We start from the raw sequence: 21123 nt of genomic DNA, 5'->3' as shown, positions 1-21123 counted from the left end.
TGCATATATGATTGCAAGTGGGTGGCTAGTGCAACATTACTTAAATTACTGCTGGATAGCACCTCCTTTATTTTACATTTATGTTCACAGTACTGGATTCTCTACATTTTAACCATTGGCATAATTATCATTAATATAAGATATGTTTGGAAACAGTAATTGCTCTTGTATGAAATTACAAACTTATTAAACAATATTAAGGAATTGTTAACATTGTTAGGGTGGTAATGATATTATAGTTTTTTTTTTTATAGTTAACAGTTGTTATCTTTAGGTGGTAGATATATCAATATGTTCAAGTTCCTTATACTATTCTTGGTTTTTTGTATGTTCTTGACATTTTTTATAATAAAAAAGTAAAAAAAAAAAAAGTTAGCTCAAGATTGTTTCCCCACTTTCTCCTGAAATAATGTAGAGACACTGACAGAGGAAGAGATGTTTTCATTGAATCTGTTCTACTAGGAAAGAGATTTTTGAAGTAATGTTTTTAAAGTTTTACTCTGAAAGGTAAAACAGCCACATGTTGCATATTTATGTGTTTAAAACAAAACCTTGAATGAACTAATATTTTTCTACTTTGCTTTTTAGTGGAATATTTCAGATTATTTTTTCCAAAGAGGGGAAACCATTGAAAAAGAACTAAATAAGGAAGAGGCAGCACAGCAAAAGCAGGCAGAAGAGAAAGGAGTTGTTTTAAATCGGCCATTCCACCCTGCACCGCCATTTGATTGCTTGTGGTTATGTCTTTATGCAAAATTGGGTGAACTATGTGTGGATCCCCGTCCTGCTGTCAGGAAGAGTGCAGGGCAAACTCTGTTTTCTACAATTGGTGCGCATGGAACTTTATTACAGCATTCAACCTGGCACACTGTTATCTGGAAGGTATTGTACAATAGATTGGACTATCAGCTTTTAATGAGTCATGCTTATATATTAATACTTTTTCAGTTAAACTTATTTCTTTTAATTTTTAAAGAATTTCCATGCATTTGTGTATTTGACAAAACAGGAAATAACTGTGTCATATTGTAAATTGTACCTCATAAAGAGCAAATTAAATATTAACAGCCTTATCTCTGTTTCTGTCCTCATCTCTTATTATTATATCTCTCGTGATTTCTGCCTTTGCCTTTCTGTCTCCTTTTTTCCCCCAGTTTTCCCAAATAGTAAAAACCAGGAGTTACTAAACAACAAAGGGTAATCAATCCCTTACCATAGAGTAGAAAGCTTTTGGGGTTTTTGTTTGTTTTACTTTTGAGGTCTGCTTATAGATATGTAATTTAAATATAATCAAAAGAGAATTTTATTAACAGATGAATATCAATAGCAATGAAGTTTATTTGTAGACTCACCAAACAAAAGTAACCTCCAAATGGTATATTGTACATGTAATGTTTATTCATTAAATTACAATTTCATTTTTTCTTTTGAAACTTTCTAATAAAATCAGCAGTTTATTAGTGATCATTCCCTCTTTGCTAAAAGTCTCATCTTTTTTGTTCCATCTGTTCCATTATAATAAAATTCTGTTTATAATCCTTTCACTTGCTTTTGTGAGTTTTTCAAATTAATAGACCCCAAAATGTCTTCTTAAAAAATTAATGGGCTGGGCATGGTGACTGATACCTGTAATCCCAGTACTTTAGGAGGCTGAGGCAGCAGGATCACCTGAGGTCAGGGGTTCAAGACCAACCTGGCCAATATGGTGAAACCCCATATCTATTATAGTAAAAGCCCTCTTTCCTTCTGTCTTCTATTTCAATTCCATCCCATAGTTCCTCCTCAGATCACAAACATGCTTAATTCTCCCATACAGTTTGTTTTTAATCTAATACTTTTCTGATTCTAATTTTCCTTTCAAGCAACTTCATTTTTTATCTTCTTGCTGCCTAATTCTTAATGATTTTTTTCTCACACACCTTGCATTGTCTTATTTTCTGTAATTGATTTCCAGACTATTCTACTTCAATCTCTTAAACATTAGAGTATAACAGAATCACCTTAAAGACTTGTTAAAGCACAGATTTTTGAGCCACTATTGTCAGCCCTCCCTGAACTTGAGTTTCTGATTATTTTGGCCTGGAGTGAGTCCTGAGAATTTGAATTTCTATCAAGTTCCTGGGTGAAGCTTGATGCTGCTGGTTAGTTCAGAGACCACACTTTGAGAAACACAGAAATTATTCATAGGCTACAGTTGGTCTTTTTTTGTGAGTGAAAGATAGGGTCTTGCTCTGTCACCCAGGCTTGAGTGCAGCGGCCTGATCGTAGCACACTACAGCCTTGACCTGCCAGGCTCAAGAGATCCTCCCACCTCAGCCTCTTGAGTAGCTAGGACTGTAGGCTCACACTACCAAGCCCAGCTAATTTTTAAAATTTTTTTTGTAGAGATAGTCTCACCATATTGCCCCGGCTGTTCTCAAACTCTAGGCTTCAAGCAATCCTCCCCACTTTATGGCCTTCCAAAGCACAGGGATTACAGGTGTGAGCCATCTCCAGTAATTCTACTTTTGTCCTGGACCCCTCTCCTTACCTTTGTGTGTGTGTGTTTTTGTTTTGTCGTGATCTCTGCTCACTGCAAGCTCCGCCTTCCAGATTCACACCATTCTCCTGCCTCAGCCTCCCGAGTAGCTGGGTCTGCACGCGCCCGCCACCACGCCCGGCTAATTTTTTGTGTGTTTTTAGTAGAGACAGGGTTTCACTGTGTTAGCCAGGATGGTCTCGATCTCCTGACCTCGTGATCCGCCCACCTCGGCCTCCCAAAGTGCTGGGATTACAGGCGTGAGCCACCGCGCCTGGCCAGCTTTGTTCTTTTCTTATACATTAACCCATAAATTCTCCATTGATGCCTCAACAAGTCTTATATTTTATCCAGTTAATTTAATTTAATTTTTTTTTTTGAGACAGGATCTCACTCTGTTGCCCAGGATGGCATGCAGTGGCATGATCACAGCTCACTGCAGCCTCAACCTCTCCCGGGGGCTCAGGTGATCCTCCCACCTCAGCCTCCCAAGTAGCTGGGACTACAGATGTATACCACCACATTTAGCTAATTTTGGGGTTTTTTTTTTGTAGGGACTGGGTTTCACCATGTTGCCCAGGCTGGTCTTGAACTCCTGGGCTCAAGCAATCTGCCCACCTTGGCTTCCCAAAGTGCCAGGATTACAGATGTGAGCCATTGTGCCCAACCTTATTTTTTTATATTCCATGATAAACTTAAGAATGTATAATTATGGCCAGGCACAGTGGCCCACGCCTGTAATCCCAACACTTTGGGAGGTCGAGGCGGGCAGTTCACCTCAGGTCAGAAGTTCGAGACCAGCCTGGCCAACATGATGAAACCCCATCTCTACTAAAAATACAAAAATTAGCTGGTGTGGTGACGGACACCTGTAATCCCAGCTACTCAGGAGTCTGAGGCAGGAGAATCACTTGAACCTGGGAGGCAGGGGTTGCAGTGAGGCGAGATTGTGCCATTGCACTCCAGCCTGGATGATAGAGTGAGACTCCATCTAAAAAAAAAAAAAAAAAAAGAATGTATAATTACTCTATTGGTCAGTTTCCTCCAATATATAGGGATTGATAAGACTGTCAAGTATATTTTTTGTAACAATTTGTAGATTCTTATGCTGTTGCTCCTATGCTATTACTTAAGCTATATTATCAATGCATTTTAAATGACATTTTAATAAATATTTAGGTACTCTTTCATCTACTGGACAGAGTTCGAGAGTCCTCTACCACTGCAGACAAAGAAAAGATTGAGTCTGGAGGTGGCAATATTCTCATTCATCATTCAAGGGACACCGCCGAGAAGCAATGGGCTGAGACGTGGGTGTTAACATTGGCTGGAGTAGCAAGGATCTTCAACACTAGAAGATATTTGCTGCAGCCTTTAGGTATACGTACATTTTTTTCTGATTATACAAGTAATTAATATTAAAAGAAATTTGGAAAACACAGACGATTCTTTTAGAGTCTGTCTTAACTTAGTCTTTATGTGTGGTGTGTGTGTAAGCATGTGTGTTTTCATTCGTTTGTACCTACTATGGGCTAGCCTCTAGAGGATACAATGAAAGGCAAAATACATGTCATTCTTGCTATCGTGGGCATGAGGAAGTACCCATAATTACATAAATAAAGGCGAAATTTCTACAATGACGTGTTACAAGGAGTGGTACATTGTGAGCTTCAGTAGGTATTTGACCTGGCCAGTGAATTCCTGAGATGGACTTTCCTGAGAAAGCAATAGTTTTCCTGAGATCTGTAGGGTAAGTAGGAGTTCATCAGGCAAGAGTAAGACGAAGTGTGGAGAGCCTTATAGTCAATGAGAGAATGTAAAAGAGACAGGAGAAGATTGAGGAAAAGAGATGGTGGAGCCTAGCATGTTTAAAGGTCTAGAATGAGGAGAATAAGAAAGAGTTTGATTATCAAAGAGATTGAGAGGTAGTGAAAGGCCAGATCATCCAGATCATGTAGAATGTGTTAGGAGAAAGTTAGGAGGCTGGGCATGGTGGCTCATGCCTATAATCTCAACACTTCGGAAGGCTGAGGCAACAGGATAGCTTGAGCCCAGGAGTTTGAAACCAGCCTGAGAAATATAATGAGATCTCATCTCTACAAAAATTTTTTTAAAATAAAAAATCATCCAAATGTGGTGGTGCACACCTGCAATCCCAGCTACTTGGAAGGCTGAGGTGCAAGGCTTGCTTGAGCCTGGGATGTGGAGGTTGCTGCAGTTAGCCAAGATCGTGCCACTGCACTCAAGCCTGCGTGACAGAGTGAGACCCTGTCTCGAAAAAAAAAAAAAGGATTTCATCCTAAGAGCAATGAAAAAAACTACTGATAGATTTTAATTCATGATTTGACATGATCAAATATGCACTTCAAAAAGATCACAAAGTGCATATCTTAGTGTGTATGTAGAATGGAATGGCAACAAGGAAGGATGACAGGATGTTGTTGGACTGGTTAGGAAGCTGTTGGTTGTGTATATCAGGGGTTCGCAAACAGGGCCTATTATACTCCCATAAGACATTTGGCAATTTTGGAGACATTTTTAGTTGTCATAACTGGGGAAGGTTGAGCATTACTGCTATCTGGGGAGGGTAGAGGCAAGGGTTGATGCTACACATCTTACAATGCAGCCTCCTATAACAAAGAATTATACAACCAGAAATGTCAATGGTACTAAGACTGAGAAACCCGGTTGCCGATTATACTACTTTCAATTCTGGTGGTAATGCTGGTGGTGGTAGAAAAAGGTGAACAGAGATACTTTTGTACATAGTTATGAGCATGTTGTACATATTATTTATTTTATTATTTCGTGTTTGGCATTTTTTAAACTAATTTGTGTTAAAGCACAAGCATATTTACTCATTCCATAAGCATTTTTGTATATTGTTCTTTATGTGCACTTTTTTCTCCTTTTTTCCAAAAACTATTTGTGGTGTCTGATCCATTTTGCATGTTAGGGCTTGGTATATGTATTTTTAAATATTGGGATTTTTTTCATATAAAATTTACGTACAGTGAAATGCACAAATTTTCACTGTACATTTGCTAAGTTTTGACAAAATGAGCATCATTTTTAGTACCTTCGTGATATTTCTCTTAAAAGCTGAGAACGAATAGATTTATATATATATATATATATATATATATATATATATATATATATTTTTTTTTTTTTTTCGAGATGGAGTCTCGTTCTTGTTGCCCAGGCTGGAGTGCAATGGCACGATCTTGGCCTACCCCAACCTCCGCCTCCCAGGTTCAAGCGATTCTCCTGCCTCAGCCTCCTGAGTAGCAGGGATTACAGACAGGCATGCGCCACCATGCCCGGCTAATTTTCTATTTTTAGTAGAAACGGGATTTCTTCATGTTGGTCAGGCTAGTCTCAAACTCCTGACTTCAGGTGATCTGCCTGCCTCAGCCTCCCAAAGTGCTGGGATTACAGGCGTGAGTCATCACGCCCAGCCTAGATTTAGATTTTTTTTAAATGAAGACATAAGACAGTTAATGTCTTTGATAATTTTTTATAACTTTAAGAAATGATATTTGTTATTTTAGAATAAGTTTTATATTTTTAACATAACCACGTGCAATATATAATTATATCTACTCTTTTAAAGGGACCCCTTCTCTGACATAAAATATGTTAATAGAGAAATTGCAGGAGTTTTTCTCCCTAAATGGCACGGGATATTCTAAATCTGATATTAGGTCACCATTCTGATTGGCAAATATAGGGATTCATGAGACTTTTAAACTTCGATGGCAACAGGTAGAAGTGTTTTAATTGTTTGACATTTTAAAATGTAATTTGTCAAAACTCTTTTAAACAGTTTACTTAAAATTCTGTGTTTTTATTGTATGTAAATTATACCTCAATTTTTTTTTTTTTTGAGATGGAGTTTCGGAGTTTCACTCTTGTTGCCCAGGCTGGAGTGCAGTGGTGTGATCTTGGCTCACTGCAACCTCTGCCTCCTAGGTTCAAGCAATTCTCCTGCCTCGGCCTCTGAGTAGCTGGGATTACAGGTGCCCACCACCATGCCCAGCTAATTTTTTGTGTTTTTAGTAGAGACAGGGTTTCATCATGTTGGCCAGGCTGGTCTCGAACTGCTGACCTCTGGTGATCCACCCGCTTGGCCTTCCAAAGTGCAGGGATTACAGATGTGAGGCACTGGGCCCAGCCCTCAATTTTTAATAAAAAGAATATGGAGGGGAAAGATGTATATAACTAGGCAGGTGTTACAATTTGTCCAGAGTAGGCAGATAGTACCTATTGTTTTATACCAGACCTACTTCAAGCTTTTCTATTAACCGACTGCTTTCCCAGGAATTTGGGGTTTATCCCTTTTTTAAAAAAATCTGGTCATTTATCAGCTTTCCAAAATGAAAGTCCTTAAACCTTGATTATTTATTTTACATGTTTCATAGCCTACTTACGTTGTACTGCTTTGGAAAATATCACCTTTCCTAATTTTTTACATCATTTTAATGTAGGTATGTGGATAATAATCCATGTTATTAACAAAGCCAGTAGGCTTGTTTGCTGTAGGGAAAACATCTGGCTGGACATGGTGGCTCATGGCTGTAATCCCAGCCCTTTGGAAGACTGAGGCAGGAGGATTGCTTGAGCCCAGCATGGGCAACATGGTGAAACCCTATCTCTACAAAAAATACAAAAATTAGCCAAGTGTGGTGGTGTGCATCTGTAGTCCCAGCTACTCAGGAAGCTGAGGTAGGAGGATCACTTGAGCCCAGGAGTTCAAGACCAGACTGGACAACATAGCAAGATCCCATCACTACAAAAAATAATTTAAAAATAAATTAGCCAGGCATGGTGGCATGTGCCTGTGATCCCAGCCACACTTGGGAGGCTGAGGTGGGAGAATCACTTGAGCTCAGTGAGCCATGATCATACCACATGACACTCTAGCCTGGGTAACAGAGTGTGATACCATCTCTTAAAAAAAAAAAAGAAAAAAATTCTGCAGCTCTAACATAATTTAAATATGAAAACTAAAGTATAAAGTTAAGATTTATGAATGTGACATAGTTTATCTTAAATATTTAGGCCAATAAAAAAACACGTATTATACTGTCCTAAGTTACGACTTTTCCAATGATTCTCTGGTTAAGAACGAGAACTTCTTACTTAACTTAATCATTAATAAAGGTAGATGGATAGACTGAAGATGTTACTGAAATGCTTTTGTTTCAACCTCATTGATTTAATTTTCTGTTATCCTTTGGCAGAAGTTCTGGGAAATGGTATAAATATGTATAAGTACATACATATTTTGGGGTTTTTAATTTTTTTTTATTTCAGTGGCTTTTGGGGTACAAGTGGTTATTGGTTACATGGATGAATTGTATAGTGGTGAAGTCTGAGATTTTAGTGCACCCGTCACCTACCTGAGTTTTGTTTTTAAGATTGAAACATTATTTGATATATCCATCATCCTCCTCTTGGTGCCCTTTGTTCCTATATCTGAAAAATTTTTTTACTGAATTTCTAGGTTGTGATAATTTTAATTCCCATTGTTAGTACCTTAGTACCTAGTCATATATTTTCCAGTTCTGTAGGATTTTAAGCAGAAAAATTAAGCAAATATGCTTTCAAGTGTCTAATATGAAGAGAAAATTTGATCACTTTTATGATAATAGTTTTTTTTCTCTTCCTAATATAGGAGATTTTTCAAGAGCTTGGGATGTTCTTCTTGACCATATACAGTCAGCAGCACTCAGCAAAAACAATGAAGTATCTCTGGCTGCTCTGAAAAGCTTCCAGGAAATTTTACAGATTGTGTCCCCTGTCAGAGACTCAGATAAGCCTGAGACACCACCTGTAGTTAATGTACCTGTGCCTGTTCTTATAGGGCCCATATCAGGCATGAGCAGGCCATTTGTAAGAACAGATTCCATTGGAGAAAAACTTGGAAGATATAGTAGCTCTGAGCCACCCATTGTTACTGATGAGCTTGAAGATTTGAATCTATGGTGGGCTGCGTGGAATACCTGGTATAGAATTGGATCTGAAAGTACTAAGCCTCCTATTACTTTTGATAAACTAACTTTTATTCCTAGCCAGCCTTTTCTTACAGCTTTAATTCAGATATTTCCAGCTCTCTACCAACACATAAAAACTGGTTTCAATATGGATGACTTGCAAAAGTTGGGAGTCATATTGCACAGTGCTATTTCAGTCCCAATAAGTTCAGATGCATCCCCTTTTATTCTTCCATCTTATACCGAAGCAGTTTTGACAAGTTTACAGGAAGCTGTACTTACAGCTTTAGATGTTCTCCAAAAGGTAATATAATTTTAGTGGCTAAGTAATAATGCATATAGTTCTCTGAAATTTTTTTTATTTTGCTATATATTTGCGGGGATAAATTTTAGATCATCAAGATTGTTTTATATGTATACTTTGGGATTAACTGAGGATTGTCAAGATCTAGGTATTTTGAAAACTTGTGGATTTCTCTTGCATTTTGAAAGGTAATTCATGTATGTTTTGAATCTTAAAGAAGCTGCCTGCATCCTAATGTTTCACTTCACCAGGATTTTTGGTTTGTCCACGCAAGTCTTCACAAGAGGATATAATATTTGGAATAAAAGTTTTAGTAAAGTACTTTTATAATTAGAAAATTAATAAGCAGTGGGATTATTTTTTTTAATCTGTGCTTAAATTTAGTTCTGAAATTATTGAAAGCCTATATTAAAAAAAAGAAATTTATAAAAAGTATTTTTCCTCATGGTTTTTAAAGAGATTTATTTTTACTGTGTGTATTTTGTTATTGCAAAAAAAATACTATTCAGATAAACAGATCTAAAATTATGGAGCAAATTCAGATTAGCAAGCAAGGCTAGATCAAATTCAAAGTGTTTTTTAGACTAGCAAGAAAAATTGATAGCACAATTCACAGTCATCAAAATGCTAAGCAAAAAAATGCCAACTGAGTAGCCAGCCATTCCAACAAAGTAAAAACATTCTAATAAGATTGGAGTAGATCTAGATTCTGATCACACATGTTATCAGTAACCATTTGTGTAGTGTAAATTAGATTTCTGATTAACTGCATCTTACCCAACTGGAATGATAAAAATTTTCACAGTAAGAATTTCTACTGTACGATGATACATCTTAATTACCTCTGGAAGCAGTTTAGCTGAGCAGTAGTTCTTGAACTGTTGAACCCTAGTTGCGTTGTGCAGGAAAAAAGAATCTGGCATTTAAAAATATTCAGTGTAGGGGTATTAGTTTTCTACAATTGAACTCAAAATACCCATCTTTATTTTCAATGGGGAAGAAAAGTAATTACCCACCCTGTCCATTGGACATGCAAATAAGTTGCTTATAGACTTCAGGGGATGGAAGAGTTATCCTATCAGAAAAGAAAATAAGACATAGGCCCTTTGAGATGCCCGTAATCTGGTACTCTGATTCAGATTTTTGATTCAGGTTTTTATATATGTGTACAGGATAAACAAGAAACTTTTTTTTTTCAGAAAAAAAATGTAAGTTTTATTTTTAAAAAACTCTGCTTTAGCAGTGAGAGGAAAAGTGGAATCATTTATCCCAACTACTAGTAATTTGTTCTGAGCTTTTAATAGCTTTGAAAACAGTCTGAAACTTTGGAAGGGTTATTGTTGTTCATTTATATTATTTTAAAATTATTATTAATGTTCACACTAGCCATTGTTGTGTTGTATGATTACCTAAATGATGTTTCATAGACCTTGAATGTGAGATTTTTAATGGGTTTCTAGTATCTCCTAACAGAAAAATGTATATTTTATTATCAGAGTGTTTTTATATTTTCTTCCACAGATGTAAGAAAATTTTTGCACAAGCCAAATTTACTTGCTTTTGGACTTTATCCTTAAACTAATAGTTATCGAGCAAAACACTTTATTGATAGAAAGCTATTTTCTTTCCTAAGAGAGAAACTAATTTCTGATATCATGTTTTCTTTCTAAAGGGGAGCATTTATGTTGTTCTTCCTCCGTGCTTTTATATTGTTTAGGACTTCAAGTTCTCAGTCTTCTCTTTGTTCTCAAACCACCAGTTCCCAGCCAAGTTGACTTAGTTATATGTGCTAATTTATTTATTTATGTATTGCCAAGTTATTTTAGCATATGTAGAGGAACTGGGAATTTAATTATCTGCTTTCTGTATGTGCTTTACTGTAAGTCCTGAAGTCAGGAAACTGCATCTGTCTTATTTTTTGCTAAACTTCTTAGTCAGATGGCTGGATACCATATCTGCATTCATCACCGGGGCTGCCGGAGTTGCACTCCAGGAGACAGCATCACATTGTATGTGAATGATGCCCTTGGAGTTGTGTAACAAAGCCCTGTCTTCTAAATAACATGGGCAAGTTTCTTAATCTTTCTATACTTCAGCTTCCTCATCTATAAAGTAAAAATAATAAATCTACAACTTTTTGCTTGTTATGTGGGATATTTGTAAGGCACTGAGTGCCTGGCATGAGTTAAACATCCAGTAAATGTTAGCTGTTGTTATTTTCATCATCAAGTTCTCTAGCAAAGGCCTTAGTACGTGCCAGGCACTGAAAAGATTATTATTAAATGAGTTAGTAAGTGAAACCTTAAACAATGTAAGAAATCAGGTGTTCAATATTTTTTCTTGTCTTCAAATAGACAGCTTTCAAGGACTAATAGGAAATATTATCTAGATTGCTTATCAGTTCTTAGCTTTTGGACTAAAATTTGTTATCAGGTTTATTCTATAGATTTTTCTGATATTCAGACTTCAGAATACTGAAGAAAAGCCCATAAAAACTTTTTCTTAGATGGAGTTTGTTGTTAAAAAATTGTGGGTTCCAAATTATGCATTTTAAAGTCCCCAAATTGCTCTATACATCAACTATAACACTATTAGTATGTTTTCTTATCATAAAGGACCATTGAAAATCAAAATGCATAGTTAAGTCATTAATTTGTGTTAAGATTCTTACAAAGAAATTATAATACTTAGTTTTCTCAGGTACCCACATATGGTTTTTTGTTGTTGTTAGACATTGAAAATAAAACAATTCACTTAGAGTAATTCAGTCTCTTTTTCCACAGTAATTACTACTTGTTTACTTCTAAGAGTTAAGATCCAGCAAGAGGTTAATGAGGAAGAAAGTAGAACTATTACAAGCAGTCAGTAAAGAGAATTTTTAGAGTGTATAAATTTTACTATTCAAATTATTCATTATTTCTGAGAAAAAAATATTGAGACATGGTATTAGATGTCTTTTTACTACTTTCTTACATTATAATTATAGGACAATCACACTTGGGTATGGGCAGCACTTGCATATCTACTTTATATCTCAGTGCAGTTTTATCTAAAAGTTCCGTTATAGCTAAATGGCTACAACTCCTCTGAGGGAAAATAAAACTAATGTGTTATCTGATAAGCTAAAAGCCATGGAGTGCATAAAATAAATTTTGTACATACTGTTTTTAAAGAAACTTTTTAAAAAAGTTAAATGGTTTGAATTTTGGTTTAAGATTTTAAGAATACCTATCCTCTCAGGCATAAAGTGATCATCCTTTTTGTCTTATAAAGCACAAGTATATTTTAGACACTTCATAAATAATATCATTAAATGTTTTTCTCATGGAGAAAAATGAAGACTTAAACAAGAAAATACGAGAAGAAAAAATAAATTTATGGCTAGAAAAAAAAACCTGATTTAAGTATTTTCAACACATTTGAAATAATTAAAATCTGCAGTATCACGATATGCATTTTATTCTTTCTTCCTATCAAATTATTTGAAGTAAGAAACCTAGAGAAACTAGTTACTATTTATTAAAATGTTTTCTTATATTAAAATATTTTATTTTAAATCAAATCAATATATTTAGATACATTTCACATTAAATATACACAGCCCTGTCAAAAATTAATCCATACATTTCTTTTAGAAACAAATTTTCGTAGATGACTTATTTTCCCAACTGTAACACACATGATTATTTGTTAAAGTTGGTGGACCAGGCATGGTGCAGAAATCAGATGTCATTTCAATGAACTGATATCACAGAATTTGAAGTCAGTGTCATCGTGGTCAGTCACACATTCTTAATGGCCTAATGGCTGTATTACTGAACAAATGATCAGATTGTAGAACCTGAGGACTGCCTGGGACTTCACTTTGTTGGCCCTTTTTCTATTCTGTTAAGAAATAAATCACACTGTAAAAAAGAACATTTTTTAGCTGATTAACAGTTTCAGCCTATACTTTATTCTATAACAGTTTAAAATAGTTTGTGTCCTTTAGGGCTCAGAAAAGATGGTATAATACATAAAATAAGACAGTTTTTAAGATTCTGTGGTTAAACAAATATATACACAGTAAAGAACTTAATGGAGTTCAGATTATGCATTCTAATGTTCTTATTTTGCTTTTATAGGCCATTTGTGTAGGACCAGAAAACATGCAGATAATGTATCCAGCTATATTTGACCAGTTGTTGGCATTTGTAGAATTTTCATGTAAACCTCCACAGTATGGACAGCTGGAAACAAAGCACATTGCAAATGCAAAATATAATCAGGTAATTTACTGTAAATTTTATTTACTTTGTAAGATTTCATGGCCTATAAATACAGATAGTTCCACTTAAGATGGACTTTGATTATCTCAGAAAAGGATACTTTTCACTCACAAATATATTTATACATGTCTGTTAGCAGTTTAAGCTGAACAGAAATATTGTTTGGGAAACTAGTTCTGTGTTCTTTTTCTCCTCATTTATGACTTTCCTCTTCCAACTGATTCTTCAGAAAGTTTGGCCTTTCATATTACTCTCCAGTACATCTTTCTTGAAAAATATAAGTTCCTTTGTACCTCTTTCTTGGTTGCCCCATCCCAATACAAAACAGCTTCTAAATCCCTAAGTCTAATCTTACTTAAAACAGATGCCTGCCATGCAAGATGAAGAAACTGTTTGTACTAAATAAGAAGTTGTACACTACTGGTGTGAAATTTAGTTGGATTTTATATAAAATATTTTTATAGCCATAGTTGGCAAATTTTAACTTTAAGTAAATTTCTGAATGCATGCACATGCTGATTTTGTTCACTCAACATAAAAATTATAATTTTATATCGTCCGAAAGTAGTTTAAATATGTATTAACTTTTCTCATTCTATTTGTCTTGCAACACAATGGAATCACAATAGATCCAACTATTTGCACCGGTGAGTTAAATTTCCTAAAATTGTCCTAACCTATTGGCAACAAATAAAGTACATCTTTCCCGGTTCTTGGTAGAATGCTGTATGTGCTTTTTCCAATAGTTTTAATTTTTGCCTGGCTGAAAATTATTTTTTTCATGAAGTACATATCTCTTTGAAAACTTTGCATGTAATATAATCTGACCTAAAACCAAGGCCTGAACTTTAAGACAAAGATGCTTTCTCTTTGAAAACAATATGATTAATTTAATTTCGGTTTATTTTTAACTGCATGTGAAAATATTACTTTCTAGGCGGAATGGGTAGCCTTGAATTATGTGCCGTTTGCTGAAAGGTCTTTAGAAGTAGTTGTGGATTTATACCAAAAAACAGCGTGTCACAAAGCAGTGGTGAATGAGAAAGTGCTCCAGAATATTATTAAGGTATCTTTTTTTCATTTCTACACTTTCATTAGATGGTAAGAACATTATTGAAATTATTCCTTAGGTAATACATTATCATTATATTGGGATAAATAGCAAATACAATTTGTATTATTATTTGTAATGACTTTTCTCCAATATTCATGAATTGTATTTAGCAAGCCATTTTTCTAAAAGTTCTTTTTAGTGAAAATATTTTAACATAAATATGCATTAAATTTGTTACAGTTCTTAATGAGAACACATGGACACAGGAAGGGGAGCATCACACACCGGGGCCTGTTGTGGGGTGGGGGGAGTGGGGAGGGATAGCATTAGGAGATATACCTAATGTAAATGACGAGTTAATGGGTGCAGCACACCAACATGGCACATGTATACATATGTAACAAACTTGCACGTTGTGCGCATGTACCCTAAAACTTAAAGTATAATAAAAAAAAATTTGTTACAGTTCTTACATTTTCCCAGATAACCCAGTGAGGGGGTTTCTTAGGACAATATTCCTCAAGGTTCAAGATTGATGAGCATTCAGAGAGAAATTCACAATGCAGCCCATACACTTAACTGAACATGCATGCTGACTTTTTTAAAGCCACTTTTTTAGTATATGGACAGCCATTTAAAAGATTCTTGTTGATTGTGTTCCATTCCTCTAAGGCGTATTTCTTGTTTTTCCCTCTGTTTTGAAGGACTAGCCCTAAACCTTGTTCTTCCTCTAGCGTGTGGATGTACCTTATATTGATTGTATAAATACCAGACCAACTTGAGCTGTCTTCTCTCAAGACTCATCTATCCCCACCTTTCTTCATTGGTGATTATTTTCATTTTTCTTTCAGCCATCTCATACAAGGATTATTAAGCCTTGGATACTACAAGAATTTTCTCTCAACTGTACTTACTACTCAAATTGTCATCCTCTTTCAGCTTTCCTTTATTTCCATATCCCTTAAACAGTTTGTGGCCTTCACCTAGTCACCACTCACTCTTTGCCTGTTGTGTGTTGGCTTACGTCCATATTGCTCCACAGAAACTGCTTTCTTAAAGTTACAAAAGACCAAATCTTCACATCCTCAGTCCTTCTCTAATGATTTATCTTCCCTATAGCATGGTACTGGCCTTCTGAAACCTGAGCCTTCTGAAAGCTCTTTCTTCCCTTGACTTTCATGATACTTTTCTCTCCTCACTGCTTACCTCACCAAAACTATCCTCTCTCTTTATTTATTGAGCATATTTTTGAAGCATCTTTCTACAAGGTGCTAGCAATTTTAAAATGAATAAAATGATTCTTAGATTTAATAATTCAATATGGAGAATAAAGAAAGGCAAACAAGTAATACTACAGTATGTTAAGTGCTAGGTAAAGACCATAGTGGAGGCTTTGCATTCAGATAGTCTGACTTCGAATAGTCCACTGTTACTGGCTTACTGCTTTATGACTTTTGGCAAATTGACCTATCTGAGCATGTTTCTCGTCTTTAAAAGAAGGATAATACCAATACTACTTACATGTCTTACCTATAATGAGAGAATCCATTGAGATACAGCATTTAATGATGCTTGCCAAGTAGTCAGTGCTGAATAAAAATTGAGTTCCTCTGAAAGACAAAAAACTAAGTCAACTGCTGAGGGGATTTGGGCAAGAATTAATAGAGATGACACTTGAAAAAGTTAAGAGTTAGGTTAAAAAGGGGGAGGCAGGTATTATAGGTAAATTAAGCCGTGTAAAAGATCATGGTATATTTTTAAGAAATGTTGAGAAATTTAGTTCAGAACCTGGGATATGTCTGAAAACATAACTGTTGGTCTTCTAAGCCATCATAAGATCAGACTTTATTCTTTAACCATTGAAGGATTAAACACTAATCAGTTTAATATGAATCAGTTTGTGTATTTTTATTTTTTTTAGAGACAGAGTTTTATTCTGTCACCCAGGCAGGAGTGGAGTGGCATAATTATAGCTTACTGCGGCCTCAAGCTCCTGATCTCATGTGATCTTCCTGCCTCAGCCTCCCAAGTCGCTGGGACTACAGGTGGGCACCACCACCCCCAGCTGATTTTTAAATTTTTTATAGAGACTGGATCTTGCTTTGTTGCCCAGGCTGGTCTCAAACTCCTGGCCTCAGGCAGTCCTCTAACCTCCTTCTCCCAAAGCACTAGGATTGTAGGTGTGAGCCACTGTGCCTGGCCTCAGTTTATATATATGTATACATTTTTTTTCTTTTTTTTGAGACAGACTCTTGCTCTATTGCCTGGGCTGGAGTGCAGTGGCTCAGTCACTGCGGTCTCCACCTCCCGGGTTCAAGCAGTTCTTCTGCCTCAGCCCCCTGAGTAGCTGGGAATACAGGCGCACACCACCACGCATGGCTAATTTTTGTATTTTTAGTAGAGACAGGGTTTCACCTTGTTGGCTAGGCAGGTTTTGAACTCTTGCCCTCAAGTGATCCGCTCACCTCAGCCTCCCAAAGTGCTGGGATTAAAGGCATGAAACACCATGCCGAGCCACTCAGTTTGTATTTTTAAAAGAGTTAAATGATCTCTTTTCTATAATCCCATTTCATTGATGCCACTTACCACATTGTTTTGTGGTTAATTGGACAAGGCTCTTTCTCCAAAATTGTGAACCTTGTGGTGACAGGCAATTACTGAGCACATACTGTATACCACTTCCTGTTTAGATGTGTAAACATTTTTAAAAATAAAATATATAAATTGAATGGATCTGCTATGCTTAATGTTTTTCTTGATTTTAATAAAATATCAATTGCAGTAGCAAACCATATTTTTCTTTTATCTTAGCTTGAGTTATAAAATGTAAACTCAAAATGGCCCTATATCACTTAGTATTCTTTTGGTTGCAAATGACATACACTCAGGCTCTGACTAGCTTTAACAATAAAGGGAACTTTTGGGCATGCTTAATTGGAAAATTCAAAGATAGAGGAAGGGCATTGTGACTGGCTGATCCAGTGGTTCAGCAGTATCATCAAAAACCACATTTCTTTCTCCAGAAAGTTCTGCTAAGAATTGACCATATCGTTTCTCTTCATAGCTGTAGGCCAGTAACAAGATTATATGTCCAATAGGAAGAGAGAGAGGAAGAGAGAGAATGTGTATGTTCCTGCATACACACGTTCACACACTTCTATTCTTCTTCTTAAGTTCCTAAAATTAATTTTTAGTGGATCAGCTGTGGTCCCATACCCACTCTTGAACCAATGATTATGGCCAGGGAAATTGATTGGATTCATTGGCTTAATCAACTCATCATCTCTTTGCCTGAATTCCCAAACTGGAAGTAGGGACAGTTCCTCCCAAAGCACATGGATTATATGGAGGTGGAAGGAGGGGAAGGGGATAAATAGATTCTGGGTGTGCTAATTATCTGTTAATGAAGGCACATTTCATGCTAATATGTAATGGTTAGTATGTATATTGTATGAGTATTCAGTAATAATTTGTGTGGAAGATGATGATATTTGGTTTTATATCCTTGAAATACGAAAATTTTTCTACTTTTAGACCCGAATTTTTACATAACAGCAGAATTTTTACTCTAATGCAAATTGCCTGACAGTATGCCAAAACTGTTTGTCAGCGGTGCTCTGTGTTAGTTCATTATGATGTTTTGGTTAATCTAGTGTTCTAATTGCAAGATAGAACTGTGATCAGAGAAATTCATTCTGAACCACCAAATTAGTTCTTTTAATAAATAAAAGCCACCTGTCTCAAAAGTTGATCAGTTGAAAAGATAAGTCACTATACTTAGTCACTATATATCTAGTCACTGTACATAACTCAAACGCTCTACTCCTGTACCCCTCAATGGTCAAATCTTAAATTAACAGTTTTACTGAACTATTTGGAGAAGGAAAAAAGTACACAAAAATAGAAGTAAAAAAGTACACAAAAATATTAGAGTAGGATATAAAATTCAAATAATTTTACAGATAGAACATACAACTTTAAAGTATTGACATTTTATGTTGTGTTTACTCTTCCCTCACCATTAGTGGGAAAATACAGTCATGTACTGCTTAAGGACCGAGATATGTTCTGAGAGATGCATCATTAGGCCGTTTCATCGTTGTCTGAACATCATAGTGTACTTACACAAACCTAGATGGTATAGCCTACTTCACACCTATGCTATATGGTCTAACCTATATATGTGGCAGATGACTGCATAAGCAATATTGACCCTTTGCATATGGGATATCCACATCAGCCAAATTATTTTTTGCTGGAATAACTATGGCAGAATTTTCTTTTTCTTTTTCTTTTTTTTTGAGACAGAGTCTCACTCTGTCGCCAGGCTGGAGTACAGTGGTGTGATCTCGGCTCACTGCAACCTCTGCGTCCCGGGTTCAAGCAATTCTCTGCCTCAGCCTCCTGAGTAGCTGGGACTATAGGCACGTGCCACCACACCCAGCTCATTTTTGTATTTTTAGTAGAGGTGAGGTTTCACCATGTTGGCCCAGATGGTCTTGATCTCTTGACCTCGTGATCCACCCACCTTGGCTTCCCAAAGTGCTGTGATTACAGGCGTGAGCCACCATGCTCGGCCAGAATTTTCTAATTCCATAACATTGGGTTAAGAAAAGGCACAGAATTGTGTTTCCTTCTCTTAACTTTTCAGATAATATCCCTATTATTGATGATGAAAAACTGAGGTTCAAAAATGTTATTTATTTAGGCTCATTGTTTATAAGATAGAGATAGGATTTAAAAGTATATCTTTCCAGGCAGTATTTGAGGACCACGTCTGAGAATTGGCCTTTCTGAGAAATAACATCCTTTTTTAAATGAAAATACCATCCTTTTTAAGATGAAAATACCTATGCTATTTTTTTCTTTGCTGTAGTTTTTCTTAATTAAAATTGTGTGTGTATGTTTTAATTAATGCTTATATTAAACTGTCTTTATTTTCAGACTCTTAGGGTTCCTCTCAGTTTGAAGTATTCCTGCCCTTCTGAAAGCACATGGAAACTAGCAGTATCCTCTCTCCTCAGAGTTCTTTCTATTGGGCTACCTGTTGCCCGGCAGCATGCTTCTTCTGGAAAATTTGACAGTATGTGGCCAGAACTAGCCAATACTTTTGAAGATTTTCTCTTTACTAAAAGGTCAGCTCATTCATCTTTAAAATTAAGACAAGAAGTGGCACATTATATCTTCAGTTGCTCTAAAAACAGTTGTCTTTATTCATTAACAAAGTAATTGATTATAAAGGTTGCTAGATTGTATTAAAAACACACCTGGATTAGCCATTTATCCATTGGGTACATTATCCATGAACAATGGAGATTTTTGCTTTTTGTATTTTTGCTTATAAGACAGGAATATTATATATAAAACAATACAAATGCATCATATTTAAGAATTTTGACTTAATAAAACTAAGAAGATTCATTTTTTAATTTGATGCCCATTGGGCATTGCAAGAGAAAAACAATGTTAGAAAATCAGTGTATTACCAGAATAAATAGGATGAGTGGCAATATAATGATCAGCTCTTTAAGATGTTTAGATTTGTCAAAGATTAACAATTTTCATTGTATGGTATCTAATTTAAAGCTTGTATTTAGGATGCTATTTCAACCCCTCACTGAACTACTTACTGTAGGATGATTGGAACACAGACTACATTTTTTGAATGAAGAATTTGCTGAGGTCCATCTAGAGTTGTGCTATTCAGTACAGTAGCAATTGCTAGTTACAAATGACTAATTAAAACCAAACTTTAAATAAAATTAAAATTTTCTTCAGTCTCTCTAGGCATATTTTAAGTACTCATTGCCACGGGTGACTAGCAGCTGCCACACTGGGTAGAGCAGATTATTGGACATTTCCATCATCACAGAAAGTTGTGTTGGGCAGGACAGATCTAAAGCGTGCCCTTTTACTAAATGTGGACTTGTCTGTAATAGCCAGGCAGTGTTTAATCCTTCTAGCACAAGTAATTATCCTTTGTGTTACATTGGTGAAATTCTTTTCTGAGACAGAGCCTTGCTTTGTTGCCCAGACCCAAGTGCAGCGGTGTGATCACAGCTCACTGCAGCCTCGACCTCCCAGGCTCAAGCAATCCTCTCACCTCAGCCTCCTGAGTAGCTGGGACCACAAGTGCACGCCACCACACCTGGCTAATTTTAAAATTTTTTGTAGAGATGGAGGGTCTCACTGTGTTGCCTAGGTGTCTTGAACTAACTCCTGGGCTCAAGTGATCCTCCCACTTCGGCTTCACAAAGTGCTGGGATTACAGGCATGAGCCACTGTGCCTGGCCAATTTTTTAAATGTTTGTATCCATCAATCATTTTTTGATATTGTAGAATGATACCGTGTACTGCTAAATAACCATTTAACATTATTAGTTTGAAGCCACTTGAATTATGGATTTGATGTACTTGAAGAAAAAAACTACATTGGCATATGGATAATGATTGAGTCCACAACAGAATGAATTAACTGAAAAAAATTTTCTTTACTATTCTAATATGGTTTAGTTATTCAGTAAAAAAAATTTCTAGGGTGCAGAAGATTAACTTGCATTTCCCCAGTAAAAGTTTGTCTTATAGTTCAGAATTTAAAATAATAACAGGTGATCCTAATTTCTGTCTTGCAAGTGGTCAGACTTTGTTTTGTAATTTATGTATTTTTCACTTCTAGAAATGTTATTGATACCAATGTAAGCATACTCTGTTTCTGAAGGAAAAATTATAGGCGCTCATAAACTATATTCAAACAAATTATGTTTTCATCTTTAAAATAACTCTGAAAATTTGAGTTCCTTCATAGACATAAGAGCCTGAGTCACTGTTAATTTGTATCAAGCACATAGGTTGAGAAGTTTACATTTTTCCTTTTATTTTCTAATTGTCTATATATGCTTAATGCCCCATTAACAAATTGAATAAGCTTTCAGATCAGCTTTTTTTTTTTTTGCAATGAGTAAAACTTCTTTAAGTATTGC

General features: G+C 35.8%; 1 protein-coding gene across 16 annotated transcripts in view; it reads left to right on the top strand.

The window, feature by feature from the left end:
* The window catches only part of MON2 (MON2 homolog, regulator of endosome-to-Golgi trafficking), a 127340-nt gene that overhangs the window by 86377 nt on the left and 19840 nt on the right, over positions 1-21123 (top strand). For 9 of the 16 annotated variants that reach the window (XM_003313537.6, XM_063785502.1, XM_063785506.1 and 6 more), the window contains 7 exons: positions 589-882; positions 3698-3896; positions 8199-8821; positions 12946-13089; positions 13719-13736; positions 14027-14155; positions 19088-19278. In XM_003313537.6, coding sequence (XP_003313585.3) covers positions 589-882; positions 3698-3896; positions 8199-8821; positions 12946-13089; positions 13719-13736; positions 14027-14155; positions 19088-19278 — 1598 coding nt within the window. The remainder of the gene's footprint in view (positions 1-588; positions 883-3697; positions 3897-8198; positions 8822-12945; positions 13090-13718; positions 13737-14026; positions 14156-19087; positions 19279-21123) is intronic. The other 7 variants (XM_001165785.7, XM_063785503.1, XM_054664173.2 and 4 more) reach the window with 3 other exon arrangements.

The sequence above is a fragment of the Pan troglodytes genome, chromosome 10 (assembly GCF_028858775.2).
Source record: "Pan troglodytes isolate AG18354 chromosome 10, NHGRI_mPanTro3-v2.0_pri, whole genome shotgun sequence".
NCBI classification, from domain to species: Eukaryota; Metazoa; Chordata; class Mammalia; order Primates; family Hominidae; genus Pan; species Pan troglodytes.
Note: the sequence above shows the minus strand (reverse complement) of the source record. Positions and strands in the feature narration are given on the sequence as shown.